The sequence below is a fragment of the Petromyzon marinus genome, chromosome 37 (genome assembly GCF_048934315.1).
Source record: "Petromyzon marinus isolate PM22_M1 ecotype Great Lakes invasive population chromosome 37, UKy_Petmar_22M1.pri1.0, whole genome shotgun sequence".
NCBI classification, from domain to species: Eukaryota; Metazoa; Chordata; class Hyperoartia; order Petromyzontiformes; family Petromyzontidae; genus Petromyzon; species Petromyzon marinus.
The window spans coordinates 22,101,711-22,126,278 of record NC_133703.1 but is presented as its reverse complement, the minus strand read 5'-3'; the positions used below and the strand labels follow the sequence as shown (position 1 = coordinate 22,126,278).

Here is a 24,568-nt window from a genome sequence, read left to right as displayed (position 1 = left end):
CATTTGTTTAAAACCGATTTTTGTGTTTGTTGTCCTTCCCCCGCACCTCCGATTAACACAGTTGGCTACGTACAGTGCGAAAGAAGTTCAACGTGCAATACATACATTCCTTGGGCTCGCTCCAGCAGTAATTAATACACGCGACAGATTCTGTATCTGCCTTGCGCCTCTCTCTCTGTGTTCAGGCTACGGCGGTGCCGTGCGATTGGATGAGTGCCGCTTCCACGCCAACGTGAACGTTACCGACTTTGAAACCAAACGTGCAATCAGAGTGAGCCCGGGCCCTGGTGAGGTAATGCTCGCGTGATTACGTACGCAGACACGCACCTGAAAATGTAATATATTTATCCACGATTTTCGGCACTCTTTGATCACGAAGGTCCTGCAGTGGAAGTGAGTGGGAGTAAAACCGGAGTACCCAGAGAAAACCCGCGCATACGAGGAGACAGTGCTCAAAGGTTCACGAACTCACATGCCCCTCTGCCATCTCCTTCCCAACTCGTAGTCCGGGGGGGTGTTTGTGAGTTTCAAAAAATCTCTACGATCGACAAAACCCTTGCTTTCAGAGTGCTGGGATCATGGGCGCCGTGCCATGTCGCCCCTCCCCAGAGGCAAGGCTGCGTAAGTGCACGGTCAAGCACTCAACACAACCTCGGCTCTTTGGCAGTCGGCGCATTTGCCGTGGATTGCGGGGACTTCTGTTGTTTGAGAGGGACGGGGTTTGGTTAATTCTGAACCCACCTCACGACCTCACCAAAGCAGTTTGGTGACAGTGTAAAGTCTTATCTCTCGATGCCGCTACAGTAATGCTCGGGTTAGTTAACATGAGGGAGAGCGAGAGAATAACAGACAACAATCGTGCTTATCTTTGATTCACGGCCATGGCTAATCATCGGTGGCAAGTGACATCTGAACCTGATCCTTCTTCCCCAACCCGCACTGACTAGCGTGGTGAGGTATGGTCAACCAATCCCCACAACCATCACAGCGTTGTGAGGCCTTCACCTTGTAGTGGATTGACAAAGGGCTGTACATCATCATTATAATCATTCGTTGTAGCTCTAAAGACAAAACAGAGGGAAATTCACAAGGATGATTTCACGTGCATAATAGGCAACGTCTATGTAACGTGTAATTAAAGTAAACACAAGTGGAAGGTTGTGACTGTGGCCACACGGTAAGGTCCTTCCAGACTTTAGGAGAAGAAGGGAGGTTGTTGTGGAGCGGAGAAAGCACGAGGGAAGCACTAGAGACGAGTTCCGCTAACGAGATGCATCGCCACAAGGCAATGCATGTCATTTGTGCATACGCATGTTGACCTTCTTCCGCAGCGTACGTAGCCAACCGTGCTAATCGGAGGTGCGGCGGCCTGGGGGGTGGTGGAGAACAACAAACCCAACTCGCAAAAAGCAGTTGTAAAGAAAAGAGTTTTCCATGGAGATGATTTCAAAGTGCCATAGCTCGAGTCATCGTTGTGTGACCGCAGATGACCTTGATGCAGTACACGGTGCTTGACGACTTCCCAACGCCGCTGCCTTTCAGGCTGTTCCCAACAGTGGAAGTGCAGCCTGATAAGAGGTACGTGCCTACCATCATCATCGTCGTCGCCGTCATCAAACTTCACCCCTGATGTGTTCCCTTCCACTGGCATTGTCATTGGTTTCACTGTTAATTATTATATTGTTAATATGATTGCGTTGCTCGGGAAAGTCTCACTGAGACTTAAAGCTCTTCTTTTAGGAGGGTACTGCCAAATTTTGCAGTAGGGAGCGACTTTGCTGATGTGTATGATCCCAATTGAGTAATTTTCTGGTAATTTTTCAGAATGGGGATGTTTAGCCGATACCAGTTACTGTGTACATTTCTTTATAGCTATGGGAGGAAATCGGAGAACCCGGAGGAAACCCACGCAGAACAAGAGGAAAATCTAGAACCCAGCTCCTTATTGCCGTGAGGCAATAAGGAGTGGGATACACCATACCATCACAGTGTGCCACCGAGTCAGGAATTGAACCCAGGTCCTTATTGCCGTGAGGCACAGGTGTTACCACCCTGTCGCCGACATTCACGGGATTCCTGTTCAGTGGGATCGTTCTGGCCGACGTGACGATACCATCGCAGTGTGAACTCTTCAGTTCTGTTACCGTTCGTTCTGCTCTCCGAATGCAAGTTGAGCTTTTGTGCACTGCTGCCGATGCGGGGGTCCCTTCACTGTGACTGCCCGTCTGTGTTCGCAGTCGACTGTTGGTGTGTTTGAAGCTGCGTTGTGACCTCTCACCGAGAAGGTATTACGAGACGTGGCACGGACATCGCCGTCCTCACGCGAACACGCGGCTCACGCGCGCCTTGGCATTTGCGTGAGGCTCGGTTACAAATGATGGCAAAAAAATAACAACAGGCTTTAAACCTTTACCGGCAATAATACAGGCGGCGTTCAGATGTTCAAACACCAAGTAGACACACCTATCGCAAGGCAACAAGTCTGCATTAACCACACTTCTTGCTTGTGGTACAGCATGCAAACAAACATGTTTTGATAATAATGTGTGCATTGTCTTTTAAACTGATTGGCCTACACCAGAGACGGCCTCCTTTATGTCCTTTTCTCACTGCCGGTGTGAGACCAGGGAACGCCAAAAGGTGAACGCCACAAAGGCAATGCAAAATATCAGAGCATGAATAGCTCGGGTTGAGCAGTTGTATCTAAGGGTAAAAGGCCTATTGTTTTTTCACGAGTCACAAATGTTTTGTAGTTGTCCTGTGGATTGTCGGCTGGTGCAGAAGAAGTGCTCTACCAGTGTCTAATCCATTCACACGCCGGAGGTGCAAGCACAATAGCTTAACCACCACTCTGCAATGTTGCAATTTGGTTGAGTCAACGCGTAGAATTTATCGTAAACGTTTAACGATCGACATTTACAGCGCTCTTTCAGTCCATTGCTGGATGAACATCTACCCGCGTTCTGTCGGTCGTGGAGGTTGTTTGACCATACTTCACCACGCCGGTCAATGCAGGTTGATGAAGTGGGGAAGGCCCCGGACTGGTTAAGACATCAATCTCCACTGGTGTGAATTGTGGCCCAGAAATTTGACTTCGGGTGGCTCGGTTAATGATTCGGTGTGCTATCCACTCCAAAGTTCTGTTAGCGAGTAACACATATGAAGGCCGGCATGGTGCACGAGGGGGTGGGTGGCCAGCACGACGCCCAACCGCCTTTGTCTCCCTAGTGGTGAAGTTTACACACCGCACCAGGTACTCATTTGAGGCTGAGTCGATCTAGGGGAGGCCCACGACTGGTTCAGATCATTGTCAATGGTGTTGGCCGTGAGTGGGAATCGAACTCTGGTCGCTGGGTTCGTAGCGGACTACCCACTGCAAAGATGTAAATCCCCCGTGTAGCCTTAACAGACTGTCGGGGCAAGTGCTGTTAGTGAGCACCTATGAAGGCCGGAACGATACACGAGGGGGTGGATGGCCAGCACCACGCCCGGCCGCCTTTGTCTCCCTTTTGGTGATGTTTATTACACACCGCACCAGGTACTGTATTCATTTGAGGCTGAGTCGACCTAGAGGAGGCCCAGGACCGGTTCAGACAATCGTTACTCCCACATACATTTTCCATTTGATGAAGTCACATTTAGGTCATAGAATCAGTTCCCTTGCGTTTTTATTTAGTTTTTATATCTAACTTTTAATATCTGTCTCATGATCTGTCTCATGCTTTCCCGTTTTTTTTTGCAGTGGCATTAACGTGTAACATTCGCTTATAATTTTCATTCATCGTAAACAATCAATAGTCACACACGTGGCTTGACACCGTGTGTCATGAGCGCAAGAATAGATTATATATGGCGATGGACTCGGGCACATTTACCATTCACCGTACAAAAACCACACCGATTTATTCAAACATTCACTGAGCATTTATTCGTTTACCAATGTACGTCTGTTTCTCTATTGAGTAATTGCTTTGGGTCCCTGCAGTGTAGTTGGTTTGTAGTAAATCAACACACACCAGGTCGTTAAGCCTGCACACTGCATAAATGTGGGACTTGGGATGAATCATTGTTTTTTTTCTTCAAAATAACATTTTAATAATTCATAATAAAGGTTTTTGGGTTAGATCGCGTTATTTATAAATGTGTCGTAACCCTCCACCACCCGACACGGCCAATCAGCAAAAAAAGTGTCACGTTGACAAAAGACAATTAGTTCACTACTTTAGCCCACCGGTGTGTTGAAGAGTGAATCCACAACATTTACAGTTTCACTCTTCAACACACCGGTGGGCTAAAGTAGTGAACTAATTGTCTTTTGTCAACGTGACACTTTTTTTGCTGATTGGCCGTGTCGGATGGTGGAGGGTTACGACACATTTATAAATAACGCGATCTAACCCAAAAACCTTTATTATGAATAATATTGGTCGCGAAAGCCTACGTGTTAAACTAACATTTTAATACCGTGCAATTGTACGCTGCATAAGGTAACAATACATGTTCGAGAGCGGAAGGTGTAGGGTATACAGCTTCGTTACGAAACTATAACTAAACCATTTTTTTATTTTAACAGGTGAGATCCTGGCTCTCATGAATGATAGCTCAGCAAAGTGGCTCATCATCATCGTTGTGTGTTGCAATCTTTAGCAGCCAAATCCTCTCAACGCGTGATGTTGATTCTAAACGCGGAGGGGAAAAACCGGAGGATGCGGAGAAAAATCCAAGCGGCCATGGGGAGAGAGACACCGCAAACTCCAAATAGGCAGACGTCAAGGTTTGGGATTGAACCCACAAGCTCCTGTATACCAGGCGAGGTAGTTAAGATGAGAAAATGGGATGGTCATAAGGTGTTATGGACTTTATTATCTTGCGTATGTATGTTATTTCTGGAAGTGGGTAAACAGGTGGAGGAGTGGTTATCTCACTGCACTCTGAACTGGATAACCTGAGTTTGATTCTTGGAAATGGCGAGTATCAGTGGCGAGTGATGTATGAACCGGTCCTGAGCATCCTCCCCCCCCCCCCGCCATCACACTGTTAGCAACCCATACTGACCAGCGTGGTGAAGTATGGTCAGGCAATCTCCATCACTGACACGGTGTGGGGATGCCTTCATCTAGAAGTAAATTGGCAATGGGCTGTGCATTGCGGTATTTACAACATTATCATACAATGTATGATCATGAAGTATTACAACATTATATGCTTAGCTCTTTCGGTAAAGTCACGTTGAAGGGAAACAATAAAATAATAAAATATATATAAAACAATAAAAAAATTCTCACGACGTTTCGACCATAACACAAACGGTCGTCATCAGGTGTGTCGGTTTGCATTAATTTATTTATTTTAAACGGTGTATTTATTTATTGATAAAAAACGTCAGCGCCACGCGCAGCGATTTGGCAGTTTATTTAGAAGGACTAGTCCATCTATGTTCTGAAAAGAGGAGGGGGGAGACGAAAAATTAATGTATGCTGTCTGAAAGCCACTGTAAGTGTGAACAATCAATTAAGACCTGAAATGGTTAATCAAATCTTTCCAATGATTGCTAAGCCAGAATCCATCTTCTCGGTTGAAATTGTCTCTGTGCTTGTATATGTGGATAGCCTCATGAACGAATCTCTCATGGTAGCCAGATGGCTTACAACATTATCATACAACGTAATCATCCATTGTACAATAATGTTATATGATAATGCATTGTATGATAATGTTGTAATGTTGTAAATACTGCAGTGTATGATAATGGATGCGATTATGATGATGTTGTTCACGACGTTAGTGTTTTGTTTCCACAGTCATGCTACAAATATGGTGGTCCGGTTGCCTATTCCAAAAAGCACGATCAGGTAAGAAGATTTAAAATGATGAATGAACAACACTAAATGCGCAGCGTTAGTAAAAAGTTAGCAAAGTAAGTTTTAATGTCATTAACTTATCAAGAAAAGTCTTGCCAAGTCTCAAGACTAGTGCGGGAGGTTTCTGTATTGGGTCGTTTGGCCAATGCCATTTTAATGATTGTGGGGGTAAAAAAACAAAGAAGTGAAAAATCCACGCATACGAAGGGGTAGCAATCCCCACAGATGGATGCGTTCACACACCTACTTGCTATGCTGCCAGCTCCTAGCCACCTTGCAGCCTAGTGGGTTTGGGAATTTCACTAACCTCGACGTGACCCACCAAACCTCACCTCCATCGCTCTTGGTTGTCAGCCTCCAGTTAAACTGTTAACAATACAAACATGTATATTCTTGGTTTTTCTGTAAAGTCACGTAGAAGGGAAACAATAAAATAACAATTTTCTTGCTGTGGTTTTCACACCGGACGATGATTGCTTGTGTTGCAGTCGAAACGTCGTGAGAATTTAATTGTTTTATATTTTTATTATTTTGTTTCCCTTCTACGTGGTGACTTTACCGAAAGAACCCAGAATATGAATCCCTGCAGTCACGATAGCTTCAGATCAAAATTTAATACAAACATTATGAGACCTCCTTTGCCAGAAACAAGATATAGGAATAGGTTTTACCCTTTTAACTGGCACAAAAAACTGACACCTTTATTCAAGGCATCATGTTTGCAATAACCACAACACAAGCAGTCAAAATGCAGACAAAAAAGACAACTCTGATAATAATAATATGCACTGTCCTTGAATTTGATTGGTCCACACCCAAGACAGCTTTTCTTAGAGCCTAGTCTCCATTGGTGTTGGACCAGAAGAAATGCTCACCCCGAGCCCTCAATACTCTGATAGTGCGCTGTTTTTGAGTTGTACGCCTTTTGGCGTCTTCTGGTCCAACACCAATGGAGACTAGGCTCTAAGAAAAGCTGTCTCGGGTGTGGACCAATCAAATTCAAGGACAGTGCATATTATTATCAGAGTTGTCTTTTTTGTTTGCATTTTGACTGCTTGTGTTGTGGTTATTGCAAACATGATGCCTTGAATAAAGGTGTCAGTTTTTTGTGCCAGTTAAAAGGGTAAAACCTATTCCTATATCTTGTTTCTGGCAAAGGAGGTCTCATAATGTAAATGCTCACCCCGAGCCCTCAATACTCTGATAGTGTGCTGTTTTTGAGTTGTACGCCTTTTGGCGTCTTCTGGTCCAACACCAATGGAGACTAGGCTCTAAGAAAAGCTGTCTCGGGTGTGGACCAATCAAATTCAAGGACAGTGCATATTATTATCAGAGTTGTCTTTTTTGTTTGCATTTTGACTGCTTGTGTTGTGGTTATTGCAAACATGATGCCTTGAATAAAGGTGTCAGTTTTTTGTGCCAGTTAAAAGGGTAAAACCTATTCCTTAATACAAACATGTTTCGCTGTCATATATCACAACGGTGTGTGCGTGCGTCTCAGTTTGTCGCGAGACGTGAGCAGTCCAGACCAGACGGCAACGTTGGAGCCCGACAGCAGCTCCGTCGTGTGGAAAGTTCCGCGCATCACCGGTGGATCGCAGCTGTCCGCCATCTTCCGCGTGCGTATCGCGAACAAACGAAACAAGCAGCAGCATTATGGTTTCCAGCGATGTATTCTCGCCTACGGATGAAATAAGACTTGCTGACGGGCTGGGCTGCAGGTGAGCCGTGGACGGGGATTGCCAGCGCCCACCGATCCTTTTGCGTCACCGTAGGCATTGACGCACGGCCGGTGCGGCCGTGCTCGTCGCGTTTAGCAAGGGTCGACGCTCGCGTCCATTTGTGGACTTTGGTCAGTGGTGGCGACCCACCGCTGGCGATTCCTGCAAGAGGGGGTAACTCATTTTAGCTAACTCGGAGGATTGATAGACTGAGTGGACCAATTTGAGCTGGGATTTCACCTTGAAAGCCTTCATTTCGTTGATTTTTGTGGAGCGGCTCAAGCCATCCCGATATTCTAATCGTGCTGAAGTAAACATTTCTGTTGAATCCAAACCACGTTAAGGAAGTTGAAATATGAATCGGAAACATGTATGTCCTAGCAGAGACACGTGGCCACAAGAAACATTGGTGGCTGTACCGTGCGGAGGAGAATACCAATGTGCGGTTGTGTCTGACTGCCGCCTGCCTGGCAACATTTTGTGAATGTATTTTAGGTCGAAGACAAAATGACCACAAAGCAGTTCTTCTGAACTGGTGGTTTTGCATGACGCCCAGGCCTTCTGTGCATGCAATGCGGCTCTTTGCGTTTTTGTGAAATAATATATCGGAGAAATGCTTGCTTGGAATGACACCGATAGAAAGAGGAACACATCTATCGGGGAACAAACACAAATCAGAGACATCATATGGATTGCAGACACATCACTGGAAAAGAGAGGATGGAATGGTGGCCAAATGATGATAATCGTACTCAGAGGATGACGACTGAAGGAATGAAGCAATAAAGTAATGTGTAGGAGAGGGGCGGCAATGACATGGAAAGCAATCATCGAGCAGTGAATAAAGTATACCCGATGATGGCAAATACAACTGAAGCAGTTTAACAACCGAGTTTTACACGTAATGTGCAGTGCTACATAAAAAAAAAACATTGTTTGCAATACATTTGTTTGCCCAAACACTTAAATGGTGCTTCTTCAGTGTGCCAATGCACATTGAGAGGACATTTCCGTGCATTTACGTCGTTCCAGAAGTGTGCTTCCCTGTAAATCGGCACGCATGTTGGAGAGAAACGGAGAGGAGTTACTTAACCGCGTGCACAATGCACTCTATCCCAGTGACCCGCGGTGCATCACGCAGCTTCTAAAACAGTGATCTGTATTCATAGCGCAACCTGAAAATTAGCACCAAGTGCATCATCACATCTGACTATGTTTGTCCACTCATCCACAGTGCTGGCTGCAACGGGTGCCCAAGGGTAACCAAAGCTAACCAGTGTAGAGCTTAGCGCGTACGTGTCTGCACTTGTATGTGTACAATACATGAATAATTTTAATAAAGTAAAATAAATGAAAACTAAATTAAATCACGTTTCGAGCGCAACACAAGCTTGTGCTTTCGCTGCGTTGTCCCCACCTGAAGGAGGACGCTTGTGTTGCGCCCGAAACGTCGTGATTTAATTTAGTTTCCTTTTTTTTACCTACGTGACTTTACCGAAAAAAACAAAGAGTATGAATCCTTGCAGTCACGAAAGCTTCAAATCTAGAATGAATAATTTAGTGTAGTCGTGTAACCTTTATTTATATCAATGAGTCTTCCATCTCCCTTCATTTTATTTAACGTCTAAAGGTAATTTGTAAACATTGTCGGATATCTCTGGCATATCTACTCACTTTAAAAAGAGTAGCATGGAACAGTGGTGCACTGATTAGCACACCGCACTATGGACTCGGCAGGGGCGGCCCGTCAGGGCCAGCAAGACCTCTGCTGGCCTAGAGATTGTCAGAATCAGAAAATTATAGTTTATAATTTAATATATATTTTCATTAATGCTATATGTATTTTACAATGTTCGTTCACATCAGTCTATTAACGTCATTTCATTGCTACTCTCTCCCTCAGTTGCGCTGCTTCCAGTGCAACTCATAAATGAGAGCTTTTATCCAGTCAGATTTTCCACCTGTGCTGTCTCCGTCTCTCTGGGTGAAAAATCTACCCTGAGGCCTTCAGAATGTCGAGTGAATCCGCTCTGCTGTTGAAGCAAATGGGGACGATGTTGTTGATTGTCATCTTTAACCAATCAGATGTCGAGTTTTCCATGGTGGGTGTACTCTTTAACACGCCTTCTAGCTGGCCTAGCCGCCTACGTCAGAATTTTTCGTGTGGCGTGATCGGAAGAGGGCCAGTTAGCTAACGGAATTAAAACTAGCGAGCACGTAATGTAGCATCATCTAAGATTTATTTTGACTCTATTTCGTGACGTTTAGATTTTTTTTTTCTGTGGGGAAGCCTGTTGAATCCTGATTGTGTTATTTGTGTTTTACGGCATTTTTGCTTGCTTGGTGGTCGAATGAGCAAATGTGACTGGTTGTTCTTGTTTCATTGGTAATGACATTGATTTGGGCTATGCGATGTCTATTTGTGATGCAGCATCCTATCATACTGTGTAATAGTGGTACATCCATGATGGTTTCAGTCACCAATGTATTCATGTCTCTGCAAATTCGTGTATTGTAACTGTCATAGGTGTCGAGCCTCGTGCTAAACCACTTTATTCCACTCGATAAAGGTTACTGTCACTGTGAATATGGGGTGGTTACGTCGAATGACAACAGCCTATAGCCCTCGTGTCATGGTGAGGTTATTCGAAGGCGGTTTAATTTGCGGGAGGATAGCACTGAAGGCCTCGGTGTAAAGATACACGGCCTGCCACTGGGACTCGTCAATCTAAGTTCGATTCCCTGCCATGGCTAACATCAGTGGTGACTCAAATCATATCTGGATCTGGCCACTGCACCTTCACTGACCTACTGGAGATCTGTGAAAAAGAGCTTCATAGCTCATTGCATTCCTCCAGTATAAATAAATATTCTGAGTCAAACGACCCCCACGACTAACACTGGAGACTCCTTCGTCCAGCAGTCGAATGTTCAAGGGCTGCACGGATTTATTTGATTGCATTATCAATAAAACACTCGTATAGGTGCACATTAACACCATTTATTTTTGCCCCAGGTTGTTAACAAATATTTAGGTTTTGCACCTCCTGTTGACTTTAGCACCGGTGCGTGAGAGAGGTGCTCTCGCTGGCCAGTTCCCGTGCGTAATTGTTACGCGCGCACGTGTTTTCCAGTTGGAGGTGCCCGGACTCAGGCCCTCGGCTCGACTGGAAGTGGGCCCCGTAGCGTTGACCTTTGACCTTCCAAGCCTGGCCATGTCGGGACTTCGCATTGGCTGCCTGCGTCCTACGCTGGGGGGCCGAGGGGGGGCGGCACTGTCGGGGGAGCCCCCCAAACGCTGGCTACGCTACTCGACATCCAGCGGATCTTACGTCGTCCGCATTTAAGAAAGCACCCGACGACGCGGGTCTTCTTCTTCTTCGCCGCCACGCGCTCGCTCGCATCCCATTTGCCTGCGGTCATCCCTAAGAATCCAGGCTCGCAGCACCATGCAGGATGGGGCACGAAGTTTGCAGCCCCCTTTGTTTTCGCACGGCAGTGAGCACACGTAAATGGGGGAATATACTAAAAAACAAAAACGCTTTGTGTTTTCACAGCCAGACATCAAAAATATGGCACTACCACTTGAAGGTGTTTAAGATTTTTTTTTTATTCAAGGCCGGCAATTTGCCACACCAACAATTTCGGAGCACCTCAAGACGCGCGCATTTACCGCGTCATCGTGAGCATTACCGATTATCAAGTGTGCGATTCTCACACATAATTGGTACTGTACTTGCAAATGCTACCCCCTCATTATCAAAGTGTTAATGCAGCCTGCAGCAGATACCGCTTAACTCCACCCACTGGTCTCACTCTGCCGCTCGTCAATCTCAAGCCCCACCCCCCGCTTTCCAATGTCATGCAGTGCCCAACTTTCAACGATCGGTAACTTCGTATATCAATTTAAGATTGTTCACCGAGACACATTCTTAAAACACATTTTGTTTGTGTTCATGTCGAACCTCTTTCGCACCGTACGTAGCCAACCGTGCTACATCGGTATGTAGCGGAATCTCAACTAATATTCATTTAATCTCTGTGGACTGTCTCTGAACTAGAGTTTCCTCCCACTCAAACTAAGGACCCGAGTGAAAGTCTTGGCTTAATGCAGCCAGTCTTCTTGGACATTAACAAAGAAATGTGTATGACACTGTGTCTGCTGTGCAGAAGCGTCATTGCCGAGAAACTTCGCCTATTTCTAGATTATTTTTTTCTTCTGCCCACTCAAGGCGGTGTTGTTGACCAGTGTATCCAGTTTTATTTTTTTTCTTTGAAACTTGGGCGGTTTGCGTTGACCGCCTGCGATTTGTCGCAGCGCTAAATGCTTTGGCGAGACCGACGGTGAAGGGGAGAGGGCGGTCACATCTTGGAGGTGACGAGACCGGCTCGGACCGCGTTGAAATCGTTGAAGGAAGTCATCCAGGCCCCGCCGTCGGCGACAAGCGTCGAGCCCGTGACGTACGAGGCGAGGGGGCTGGCGAGGAACAGCGCGCAGTGTGCCACGTCCGTTTTGGTGCCCGCACGCCCCAGCGGCACGGAGGCGAAGGGATTCTGCCCCTTGAGGTGACCGCCTGGAGAGATGAACCAGAAAACAACGGTCGCGTTGGGTCAGTGCAGAGCATTTACTCTAGGCTGGCGATAACAGCACTATTTGCGTGTGTGTGTGTGTTTTTAATATTCATGATGCAGACTACTAAATAAACGTTGCAGTGCTTTGTAAAATGAAGTAGGAAAACCTGACGATGTCTTGTGTACAGCTATTCATTCTGGGTTGGTTACCACACCCCTGCATCATCGTGCACAACACGGCAACCAGGGGCAGTACAGCAAAATCCGTCGTTGTCGTGTACATCCAAACTCCACCGCCCCCTCCAACCCGCACTGATGAGCGTGGTGAAGTGTGGTCACATGACAAAAGGACTGCTCACTGCGGAGTGTAAATCCTCCGCCACCGTGAGCCACTTACCAAGCCGCCGCATGCCCTCCGTGCCTGCAATGGGCCCCGGAGCGAGGCTGTTGATGCGCACTTTGTCCGGCCCCCACTCCACCGCCATGTGCTTTGTCATCGCATCTAAACAAAAGGCACGTGGCCACAAGCGTCGCTATATTTTCACATGCAGGCTAGTCTCGTTTAGCGAGGAGTTCTTTCTACACGGACTCGCCATCACGGGCAATGCGAATTTAGATCCATTTGTTCCCAAAAACGAGACAAATGTTCGCTTTGCGAGCAGAGAGCGATCGATCGACACGCGTCCCATGGCGTCACGGTGCGCACCACAAGTTTTAACACGGGAGTCGATGTTTGTTAAAAAAACTATCGTTTCAACAAATGTTCGCCTACCGAGCAATTTTCGCGGAGCGCATTTTGCTCGCGAAAATTGCAATCACACCTACCGCACCATGTACATGTCACAGCCCATCTTGCCAATCCACCGCTGGATGAGGGCCACCCCATACCGTGAGAGCTGTGCAGGTTATATTATTGGACCGTGCTGCACCACGTTTGCGAGTACGGATTGGTGAAGGTTACAGCATAAACGTGGGAGCATCGCACAGTGCAGTAACAGCAACTGATTTTGCCTTCACTGCCCTCTGCTGCCCACAAAGTAGCCCCGCGTGCATACATACATGGAAACATACGCTCACACCCACCACGCACTTCATGGGGCCACCAACCAAGTAAAAAGCAGAATTACAACGGCATGTTTTGCCGAATGTCTTTGGGAGCTCGCCGGGGTGAAGTTGTTTTGTGACGGTCACGGCACAGCCGCTGTGGAGAGGGCTCTCTTACCGACGGCTGCCTTGGCTGCCCCGGCGTGAACCTGCAGCATCTGTCCTCTGTAACTGATGGTGGCGGAGATGTTCACAATCACCCCTCCGTGCTCCTGCTGCCGCACATGCGCAAGACCTTGCACACGATTACGCACAAAGACAAATGTCCCCCCCCCCCCCCCCATGAAGCCTTTAATGGCCTCTTGAGCCAAGTGTTGTTAGCGAGCACCTATTAAGGCCGGCATGGCAAACAAGGGGGTGGGTGGTCAGCAGCATGTTTACACGCCGCTCCATGTACTCGTTTTAAGGCTGAGTCGATCTAAGAGAGGCCCAAGACCAGTTCAGATATTCATCACTGATGTTAACCGTGAGCGGGAATTGAACTTGGGTCGCCGGCGTCATAGCGCAGTGCGTACATACAAATTCACACACATTCAATTCTCTCTATTGGGCTTATACGTATTGAGCATTATAGGTATAACATCACAATTGTATTTATTAATATTGATTCTTAAGGCTCATGATATTACATGGAATCGCATGTGTACGAATCAAAAGTTATTCGACGTACGCAAAATAAAATGAAAACTACTCGCCATTACGTTTAGGTGACTCGCGTAAATGTCCACAGGCGTTGCAGACTGTGTGCATTTGATGGTTAATAGACGAGCAGTGATAACCAGGGCGGCCAGCCAGGTTCGAATTGAGAACCTCTGAAACAAGTGGGGAATGAGGGACCGCCGGGCTGATCTAACCATGACCTCCCAAAACAAGATACGAGTGTTTGTTCCTGCAGTTGACAAACATTGCCAGCCCTCTTTGCCTTTCGTGTCCAGTTTTGACAGTTTGTTGGTGCGCAGTGGACTTCAGCCACTTGTTATCAGTCTCCAATCCATGGTCTTAAATGCTTATGTGACAATGGAGAGTTCTAAACCAGAAAAATCTATATCGTGTTCGCAATATTTGCTTACATTTTGAAAAAAATAAATCACGCGCATTGTCGATATAAACATAAAAACAAATGGGTAAGTAATCACAAAAGATTGACAGACTTTTCAGACTTGATTTGAAGCTTTCGTGACTGCAGGAATCCATACTCTTTGGTTCTTTCGGTAAAGTCATCACGTAGTAGGTAGAAAATAAAATAAATCACGACGTTTCGGGCGCAACACAAGGTGGGACGGGCGCTTGTGTTGCGCCCGAAACGTCGTGATTTATTTTATTTTATACCTACGTGACTTTACCGAAAGAACCAAAGAGTATAGACTTGTCAGACTGAAGTATTTTAAGAAATAGAAAGTTACAGACCTTTTTCAATCCACTGCTGGATAAAATTATCCCCGTGCCATATTGTCCATGATGGTTGCATGACCTTACTGTAGCACGGTGGTCAATGCAGGTTGAAGGATGGAGCCAAAGGTTTCGGTTCAGATTTTACCACTGATGTTAGCTTGGCCGGGAATCGAACTATCATTGTAGCTTGATTGATAGTACAGTGTGATAACCATGGCACCACCTCTCCACTCCACAGAATAAATATGAGTGAATATGAATACAAAAAAATATTCCTAACACGACTACAGACAGCACTCAAACGCTGCTGAGCAGATATAATCCACAGGCTTATGTAGTTAAAATCCAAAGGCAATCCATTCCGATGTCGGATTTAAGTGCTGAGGAATTAATGACAATAATGCATGCAAGCATCACTGGAAGGCAAGATTGCCACCTTTGAGGTACAAAAAGACTGGGATATATCACGGAACGAGAGAATATCTCAACGCCGTAGGAGGGTAGAACTAGAATACATGTGAATGCATTGCTGTAGAGTGACATTATAAAGCAAATAAAAATACAATTGGCTTTAATGTTCTGGGAAGACTTACAGATTTCCCAGGACAAGATACTACACCAAACATCACAATCCTGGTAAAACCCACATCAAGGTGTCACAGTGGCGAGATGTTAACTACCTCGCCTAGTATACAGGAGGTCGTAGGTTCAATCCCGACCCTGACACCTGTATATTTGAAGTTTGTATGTCTCTCTCCTCGTGGTCACGTGGATTTTTCTCCACATTTAGAAACATGCGTATGGAGTATTTGGCTGCTATAAATGTGCACATGACAAGCAACTTCATTGAACTATAAATTGTGGCCAGGTAGGCTTTTGAAAAAGAGCAATATATAGCTGAGTGGGCATTATCTGGTATAAAAAAATAAAATGAGTAAAAAAATGGTTTAAGTGTCAGCCCGACTGGAAGGCGGCTGGTGTGTTTGCAGCACGATGTAGCTGACCTTGAAGCAGCGTCGATAGAGCGCCAGGCTGGTGTTGAAGGTGCCCATGGTGTCAATGTCCATGACTGTGCGGAAGCCCTTGGGGGTGAGGTTGCTCATGGGGCACACGAAGTTTCCCGCCGCGTCTGCAGTCGCCCGCGCGCACAATTTAAACGAGAACAAGTGGCGGCCCGCGCCCCCTCAGTTGGAGGAAGAATTGCTATCCGACCTTATCTTCTCCTGCTTCGGGTTGGATGAATCGATGGTTGGAATGTGCAAGGAAATGCATGATGGTGATTAACCAATGTCGGGCTCCCACCAGACCAGTTCTCCAAGGAAGCTGCATGGGCTTCGTGCACCCGTCTGATGGAGAAAGAGCTGATATTGAATCCACTGCCAGCGCTTTCCAGTTTCTCAGTTGGTCTCTATGCGAGTATAACTCTCTCTGTGGGACTCTATGAGTCTCCATGAGAGAAGCCACTAATCATGGCATTCCAGTTTCTCACAATGTCTCCATCTAACATCAAATGAACTATATTGGTCTCTAGGTCTCCATTTGAGCAAGCGCCAATTAAAAATCCACTTTTCGCACATTCCACTTCGTGAATTCACCTGCATGCATTGCCACCTGGGAACAGAGTCGGGGTTTGTAGCCTCTAACTGGAGCCAGGAGCTGCTCGTGTATACATGAGGGGACATACACAGGCACCTTTTCCTGCAGTAATTTGTTAGATTTCTGCGGTAGTTTTTTTTTTTTACAATATTTTGAAGCACCAACGTTGCAGCGGCAGCAGCAGCATTTAAGAATCGAACGCCACCAATATTACAAATGTAATAGTGTCAGTTTGGCGGAACTAGGTTACATTTTTGGGGGTCAAATTTTGCACAATTCCGCCATGGGACGTGTGCAATGCCTCCTACGGCTTTGACGCTGGCATTCTAGAGAACTTCCATATCACTGCCATGTTTTTCAGAAAAATGCTTTTGAAATCATATATAAATCCCAGGGTAATGTTTTTTGCCATAGAGGAGATAAAAAGAAGGAATCACTGTTGACGAGGATGTGGATGCGGGGGAAGCGCTCCAGGGCGAGGTCGAGGGCTCGCTCAATGGAGGTCTCATCCCTGACATCTAGGGTCACGGCCACGCAGCTCTGGCCAGTGGCTTGCACCAGCTTGCGAGCCGCCTTCACCACACGCACACACACAGACAGCGAGCAGACAGCGAGCAAGCACCGCTTACACGGAAGGAATCGCCTCACAAGCACAGTCAACACCGGGGTTCTTCTACTGGCTGCCCACGGGCCAGATGTGTTCTGTAAAGGCTCTTGGGAGTGTCCTGCCGAGCTGTGCCCCAACAAGAGGTACGATCAGAAGCAAGCGAGATAAACAAGAGAAAGAGATGAGCTGGTGATGAGAGATGAAGGTTAATGAGATAAAAGTGAGATATATAAGAGGGAGATAAGGAGGTGAGGTCGATATTATGGTCGCATGTACAAATGAACTTTGACTTTACAATGCTATGTGATGTAATATGCTGGAATTAAGGAAGGATGATTATGATACAGTGATCTTCACGCGTCACTCAGATAAACACCTTACAGGCAGACATGCTTACCTCTTCCACCCGCTCCTTGTTTCGGCTTGCGATAATGGTATCACAGCCATGCCTGCAAATTTGAGCACAATAATGGAAAGGGTGACAGGAGAAGCAGTTGAGTGAGACCACCTCTTTGCCATACACAACACTTGCAATCTGTGGTGAACACTCCGAGTCCATGGACTCTACCCTGTCCACTTCTCCTCTCTCACTTTAGTGCTCTCCACTCTAGCAACGAAACCTTTCTCTTGTCGAACCTCCAAATCATTGTTTTTCTTTGTGGAAGGTTGTGCCTTCTGTAGTCTTGAACTCACTCCCACCAGCCACCCGAGATGTCGACCCTGTTCATTCCAGGCTCCAGACCTTTTTATTCTCTGACCACGACTGCCTCTCCCTTAAACAGTAAGTATATATAAAGATCCCCCGTATAGCCTTAACAGACTGTAGGGGCAAGTGCTGTTAGCGAGCACCTATGAAGGCCGGAATGGTACACGAGGGGGTGGGTGGCCAGCACCACGCCCGACCGCCTTTGTCTCCCCAGCGGCGATGTTTACACACCGCACCAGGTACTCATTTCAGGCTGAGTCGACCTAGGGGAGGCCCAAGACCGGTTCAGATAATCGTCACTCGTGTTGGCCATGAGCGGGAATCGAATCCGGGTCGCCAGGTTCATAGCGCAGCGTGCTAACCACTACACTACCGCTCCCCACTAAGTATATATATACACACACAGACAAACAATTTTGTCAGTGACGTGCATCCAACTGTACTGCATCTTGAGATTCTAATTATCTTGTGTGAATAATGGATTTCAAATCCTCTACGCTGGCAGACACAAGAATTGTAATGAACCGCATCTGCTCATGAAGACGAGAAGTTCAAATACCTCATGAAGAGTTCAGCGATGCGGAAGCCAATTCCAGAACCTCCCCCAGTGATGAACGCCACCCTCCCTCTGGAGGACACATACACAGGTAACAAAGCGTTGTCTTTCGCAGGAACCCTGCAATGAGCCACAGAATTATCGACCGCCATCACTTTTTTGACTTCCGATGCAAACATCAAATCATGCGTGCTGAGAATTGATTTTTCGCAATTTAGACAAGTTACACGTTTATGCAAATGTTACCTTCAGGCGAATGGAATGAGGCTGAACGTACGAGACAGACGATTCACATAAGAGCACAAATTAGAGAATAAGAAATTATTCTTGACTCACATCGTGACCCTGGATTGCAACAACTGATCGAATCGTGAGTAACATTCTATTCTTTCATAGGTCAAATTAAGAGCAAATATTAGAGTTTTAAATGACTCAGCCCTTCGATTGCTTTGTGGTTAGGATGAAGCGTTACATGTCTGCTTGGCTGACATGGTACATGAGGCTGAGTTCAGAAGGACTAAGCAGTGGTAGTGCATTCGAAAATGTGGTTAGGAGAGATCATTGAGCCAGGTGACTGGAGGATGGGTCTGTAGAAGATAACGTGAGGGTGAGGCATGTTAGTGGAGTAAACTGAGACTCATCTAGTGAGATTATGGAAGAGTGGGGCTGTATAGGAGATGACACAACACGGAAAGCTGTGCTCACAAACAGCAGGACGGCGCGTGACTCCCGTCCTGCCTTGCATACCATCTGACCACCACCAGTGCATGTACAACGCTCTCAGCCTTGTCCCTGAAAATTAAGTCACAGCGTGACGTTCGTGTGAACAAGCGAGACTCATCGAGTTGGATTACTGGAGGAAAGTGGGCCTGTGGAAGATCGACCAACGGTGAAGCATTGTTATTGGAATCAAGTGGGACTTTGTGACCCAGATTATTGGAGGAAAGTGGGCATGTAGAAGATCGATCAACGGTGAGGAATTGCTATTGGAATGAAGTGGGACTCGGCGAGAAGCGTTACTTCAGCAGCGTGGGGCTGTAGAGGTGCGTGTAGCTCGGCAAGCAGTCGTCCGTGTCCACATCAGCAGCAGCAGCAGAGCTCCACTCGTCTTTTTGAGACATCACACTTCACGTGTCCTGCAAGCAGCAGCCTTCTCAGATCTAGACAACGGCAAAGATCAAGGTCCGTGAAGCAAGCTTTGTTAACTGAAACAACTTCTTCGAATGAATTAACACAGGTTCCAAACGAATCGCACTCAAACCGGAGAGTTGTAACTGGGAACCATCATGCAAACTGTCATCATGCTACTACAGCAAAAGCAACAGCATCAACATCAGCAGCGTCATCATCTCTTTGTGGTTGGTAACATGAGCGGCTTTTCTAAAGACTAGCTGCTGCCATGGGCATGTGTAACTTCCACCATTGGCTCAAGTCTGTCAATTCAGATGAGCGTTTTGCGTCCACTCTATTATGTAAAAGTAATAATAGGTTTTACCCTTTCTGGCAATAAAACAGTTGTGTTAAGATGTTCAAACACCAAATAGAAACATTTTGCAAGGAATCATGTCTGCATTAACCACACACAGTACTTGTGTACATGCAAGAAAAAAACAAGCTCTGATATTACATGGGATTGTCTTTGAAACTGATTGGTCTACACCAGAGACAGCGGCCTTCTTCAGGGCCTAAGTCTCATCACCACCAGTGTCAGACCAGAGAACGACGCAAAAAGACGACCAGTACAAAGACAATGCACGGATGAGGTGCATTGTCTGGGAGCTGCTCACTCCCGCAGACTCTGGAACCTCTAACAGCTTGAGTGCCCTGTGGTCGCCCTTCTAAACCACGATCCAGGCTCCACTTCACTTAGCTCCAGAGGCTGAGTGAACCACCTTGGTTGTCGTTATTCTTTGAATCGAGAAAACATTCCGGAGATGTCCACCACGTTAAGCGTCGTGGGTGACAGGAAGCATTGACTCGCGTGCAACAGGAGTCTCAGCTGTGCGCGTGTGTGTGCTTTACGTAGGTCGACTCAGCCTCAAATGAATACCTGGTGCGGTGTGTAAACATCGCCGCTCGGGGAGACAAAGGCGGCCGTGCTCGGTACTGGTCACCTACCCCCTCGTGTGCCACAGTGCCGGTAGCCTTCACAGGTGCTACTCGCTAACAGCACTTGCCCCAACAGTCTGTTACAGGCTACCGGGGGGTCTTTGTGCTTTACTGCGTCCTTCACGAGCCTCGTGAAGGACGCTGCTGCTGCTGGGTCACTTGGGAGGCAGTCGCCCTCCTCCTCCTCCAACAACAACGGAGGGCAGAGGAGCGTCGCTCATAACAACGAGCGGAGCGCCGGGCGGATAAAACGCAGCGAGTTGGCACAGAAGGGGGTCACACAGCTGGTGGTGCCATCACCTTGGCAGTGATTTCAGTCGCGTCATCCTACGGCACCACCCGTGCCCGTAACCTCCTCCTCCTGCCAGCAGCGAGCCTTCGACACTTCACGTGACGGCCTTAAAGTGCACCTAGCCTGGCACACGTGCCGTGGTGACGTCCCCGCCACTTAGTGGCTGCTGCTGCTGTTGTTGTGTCGATGAGTGCGAGCGAGTGTCACGGCGAGTGCGTGCGGGGAGCGGTGGCGCAGTGGTTAGCGCTACGCTGCGCTACGAACCCCGGCGACCCGAGTTCGCGATTCCCGCTCACGGCCACCACCGGTGACGAGTACCCTGAACCGGCACCTGGGCCTCCCCTAGGTCGACTCAGCCTCAAGTGAGCACCCGGCGCGTAGTGAACATCGCCACTGGGGGGGGGGTGGGGGAGGGAGACAAAGGCGGCCGGGCGTAGTTGCTAGCCACCCCCTCGTGTGCGTGCCACGGTGCCGGCCTCCACAGCCACTCGCCCCGACAGTCCGTGAACAAACACAACAACAACAGAGCGTGTGTAGAGCACGAGAGGCGACGCCGTCGTTCGTACTTCGTCGTTCGCACTGCAGCACGGAGCAGCACGAGGAGACCGACTTCGCGTGCTGCTGCTGCTGGTGGTGCTGGAGGTGGTGGACGCAGCAGTGGTGGTGGTGGTGGACGCAGCAGCAGTGGTGGTGGTGGACGCAGCAGTGGAGGGGGCCCAGAGCGGCAAGGAGAGAGTGAACTCTGCACTCTCGCTCCTGCCTGGTGCTGCTGCTGCCGTGTTGTGGAGTGTGTGTGTGTGGTGTGTGTGTAGTGTGTGGGGGGGTGCAGGCTGTGTGTAGAGTGTGTGTGTAGACTGTGTGTGGTGTGTGGGGGGTGTGTGGTGTGGTGTGTGTGGTGTGTGTGTGGTGTGTGTGGTGTGTGTGTGTGGTGTGTGTGGTGTGTGTGTGTGGTGTGTGTGTAGAGTGTGTGTGTAGAGTGTGTGTGTAGAGTGTGTATGTAGAATGTGTGTGTGTAGAATGTGTGTAGAGTGTGTGTATGTAGAGTGTGTGTAGACTGTGTGTGTGTAGACTGTGTGTATGTAGAGTGTGTGTATGTAGAGTGTGTAGAGTGTGTATGTAGAATGTGTGTGTGTAGAATGTGTGTAGAGTGTGTGTATGTAGAGTGTGTGTAGAGTGTGTAGAATGTGTGTATGTAGAGTGTGTGTATGTAGAATGTGTGTAGAGAGTTTGTATGTAGAGTGTGTGTAGACTGTGTGTGTGTAGACTGTGTGTATGTAGAGTGTGTGTATGTAGAGTGTGTAGAGTGTGTATGTGTAGAATGTGTGTAGACTGTGTGTATGTAGAGTGTGTGTGTATTTAGAATGTGTGTATGCAGAAAGTATGTAGACTGTGTGTGTGTAGTGTATGTAGAATATGTGTGTGAGTGTGTGTATTTAGAGTGTGTGTATGTAGAGTGTGTGTATGTAGAGTGTGTATGTAGAATGTATGTAGAGTGTGTATGTATGTTCCGTTTGGAATTGATAAAAAGCTACCATACTGCCTCTACTTGACTACTGTGACATTGTGTATAAATCAGCCCCAAGTACTGTACTGAAGAAGCTTGATTACATCTATCACTCGGCCTTAAGATTTGCATTGAACTGCCCATATAGGACCCACCACTGTGATCTCTACATTGGGTCAAACTTAACATCTCTTAATGTTTGACGGCTTGTGCACCAGATCTTAATTATTCATGATGTAATTACAAAAAAATCCGCAGACTACCTACTGGATCTCCTCTCTGTTTCAAAGAACAAATTTGACCTCAGGTCTTCGCTCATTTACCAGCTTCACATTCCCTATTGCCGTACAAAAACCGGAGGAAGGGCCTTTGCTATTGATGCCCCCAGGGTCTGGAATGCTATTGCCAATAAACTGCAACTTGAATCACTATGAGATCTTCACTCAAAACTGCTCTAGAGGAGTCGTACACCCGTAGCTGCCACTGCTATTCAGTGGCCTAAACTATGGCTCTAGATTTTGGTGTTATAATTTATTTATGTAGTTTATTGTTAAAAATTAGGTCACAGTCCCTATGATCACTGTTACACTGCATTTATGGCTTTTATTTTGGTGATTTCGAAAACGGTTTTTTTGTTTTGGCCATGTTTTTGTTTATTGTAGTACGGAGTTAGACTGATGGCTTTAATCTTAGTTGTCTTGTGGTTGTTGTTGTTATTTGACTTGCATCCCACTGGGATTTTTGCACACAGCGTTGGTGTACGGTGCTATTTCAGGAATATTTTGATGTTTTTTTCCTGTATTTTCTGTTTGCACAGTCACATAGCCACTTTAAGATGTTTTTCTTGTTCATGTTTTTGTTTGTTGCGGTTGTACCCGATTCAAGAGCCGAATGGCTCACAGGGCTATTCCAAATAAATGAACTATGGAACTATGGAAGAGTGTGTGTAGACTGTATGTAGAATGTATGTGTGTAGAATGTATGTGTGTAGAATGTGTGTGTGTAGACTGTGTGTAGAGTGTGTAGACTGTGTGTATGTTGAGTGTGTGTAGAGTGTGTAGAGTGTATATGTGTAGAATGTGTGTATGTAGAATGTGTGTGTGTAGACTGAGTGTGTGTGTGTAGAGTGTGTGTAGACTGTGTGTATGTAGAGTGTGTAGAGTGTGTATGTGTAGAATGTGTGTATGTAGAATGTGTGTGTGTAGACTGAGTGTGTGTAGAGTATGTGTATGTAGAGTGTGTAGAGTGTGTATGTGTAGAATGTGTGTAGAATGTGTGTATGTAGAATGTGTATGTAGAATGTGTGTGTGTAGACTGAGTGTGTGTGTGGCTTAAGTGGTGGCGCAGTGATTTAGCGCCCCGAACCCGGCCCCCAATTCCCGGCCCTGGCCCTCCCCTAGGTCGACTCAGCCTTTAAATAAGTACCTAGTACCCGTGTGTAAACACCATCGCTGGCGAATCACGTTCTGCCACACACTCGAACCGGCCTTCACGTGCGTTCGCTGACAGCACTTGACCCGGATATGTCTCGTGTAGACTGTTGATTGTACCGGTAAGGTGTGCACCACACGTGTATGACTGTACTGTTCGCTCTGTGTGTACAGCACGTACTGTTGACGGCTTCGTGTGTAGTCTGTGTGTAGTTGTTTGTGGGGAGCGGCTGTGTGGTGGTTAGCGCGCTGCGCTATGAACTTGGCGATTCCCGCTCACGATCAACATCAGGTGACGATTATCTGAACGGGTACCTGGGTCTCCCCTAGGTCGACTCAGCATCAAATGAGTACCTGGTGCGGTGTGTAGTAAACATCGCCACTTAGGAGATACAAAGGCGGCCGGGCGTGGTGCTGGCCACCCACCCCCTCGTGTGCCGTGCCGGCCTTTATAGGTGCTGCTCGCTAACAGCACTTGCCCCAAAAGTCTGTTACAGGCTATATGGGGGATTTTTGTCTTTGTTATATGCTTGAAAGTACATATGTTCGTTACTTATTTATATTTAAGGCAAGTATTTTTTATCAAAAGGTTAGCTTATCTCATAAGGCAAGTTCATGAAAAGCCTCTGTAACTACAATGATGTACCAATGCAATATTCATACTGGTTAGTCTGTTAAGGCTACACGGGGGATCTTTGTTTTTAATGTGTGTATGTAAAGACGTATGTTTAAATTCTTTCACACCGTACTTACCAACCGTGCTAATCGGAGGTGCCAGTGGGGGAAGAACAACAGCAACAACAAGACGAAGACGAAGAAGACGAAGAAGCCACAGACTCGACACAAGAGGTAATGGTTTTAGTCGTCGTGAGGTTGCTGTGACGCAGCGTGCGCTTGCAGGGCGCTGTGACACCACGAGTGGACCGCGAGAGGCCAAAAGCACACACACACGGTCATACATTCACACGTGTGACCGTGCCCTCCGGCCGATATAACGAGACCCACCCACTATGTGCTCGTGTGTGTGTGTGGGGGTTCAAGTTAACAGAGCTGTCTAACTTTATCTAGGGCAAGCGTTGTTGCAGTGCGTCTCATTCTGATGTTGACAAGACGGTAAG

The 24,568-nt window shown here is 47.0% G+C and overlaps 3 protein-coding genes across 10 annotated transcripts in view; 1 reads left to right on the top strand and 2 right to left on the bottom strand.

The window, feature by feature from the left end:
* The window catches only part of AP4M1 (adaptor related protein complex 4 subunit mu 1), a 22,685-nt gene extending 10,360 nt beyond the window's left edge, over positions 1 to 12,325 (top strand). The window contains exons 11-16 of the mRNA XM_076072154.1: positions 186 to 292; positions 1,487 to 1,578; positions 2,238 to 2,285; positions 5,802 to 5,852; positions 7,363 to 7,480; positions 10,717 to 12,325. Of these exons, the coding sequence (XP_075928269.1) occupies positions 186 to 292; positions 1,487 to 1,578; positions 2,238 to 2,285; positions 5,802 to 5,852; positions 7,363 to 7,480; positions 10,717 to 10,929 (629 nt within the window). The 3' untranslated portion in view covers positions 10,930 to 12,325. The remainder of the gene's footprint in view (positions 1 to 185; positions 293 to 1,486; positions 1,579 to 2,237; positions 2,286 to 5,801; positions 5,853 to 7,362; positions 7,481 to 10,716) is intronic.
* Positions 1 to 24,187, bottom strand: part of LOC142930103 (uncharacterized) — a 78,139-nt gene extending 53,952 nt beyond the window's left edge. The window contains exon 1 of the mRNA XM_076072156.1: positions 22,057 to 24,187. The gene's annotated coding sequence lies outside the window, so the exon portion shown is untranslated. The remainder of the gene's footprint in view (positions 1 to 22,056) is intronic.
* On the bottom strand, positions 11,173 to 24,568 carry DECR2 (2,4-dienoyl-CoA reductase 2). Of its 8 annotated transcripts, XM_076072158.1 has the most exons (12): positions 24,204 to 24,564; positions 21,083 to 21,152; positions 20,781 to 20,909; positions 19,136 to 19,275; positions 18,821 to 18,907; positions 18,119 to 18,187; positions 17,251 to 17,302; positions 16,684 to 16,819; positions 15,655 to 15,779; positions 13,377 to 13,473; positions 12,552 to 12,656; positions 11,173 to 12,156 (listed from the first exon to the last, which is right to left on the bottom strand). In XM_076072158.1, the coding sequence occupies exons 4-12, from the start codon at positions 19,234 to 19,236 to the stop codon at positions 11,945 to 11,947; spliced, it is 984 nt and encodes a 327-aa protein (XP_075928273.1). In that variant the 5' UTR covers positions 19,237 to 19,275; positions 20,781 to 20,909; positions 21,083 to 21,152; positions 24,204 to 24,564; the 3' UTR covers positions 11,173 to 11,944. The 8 variants fall into 8 exon arrangements, 7 of the variants coding, with proteins under 7 accessions (XP_075928273.1, XP_032822989.2, XP_075928275.1 ...); XM_032967098.2 differs by lacking the exon at positions 20,781 to 20,909; XM_076072160.1 differs by lacking the exon at positions 21,083 to 21,152.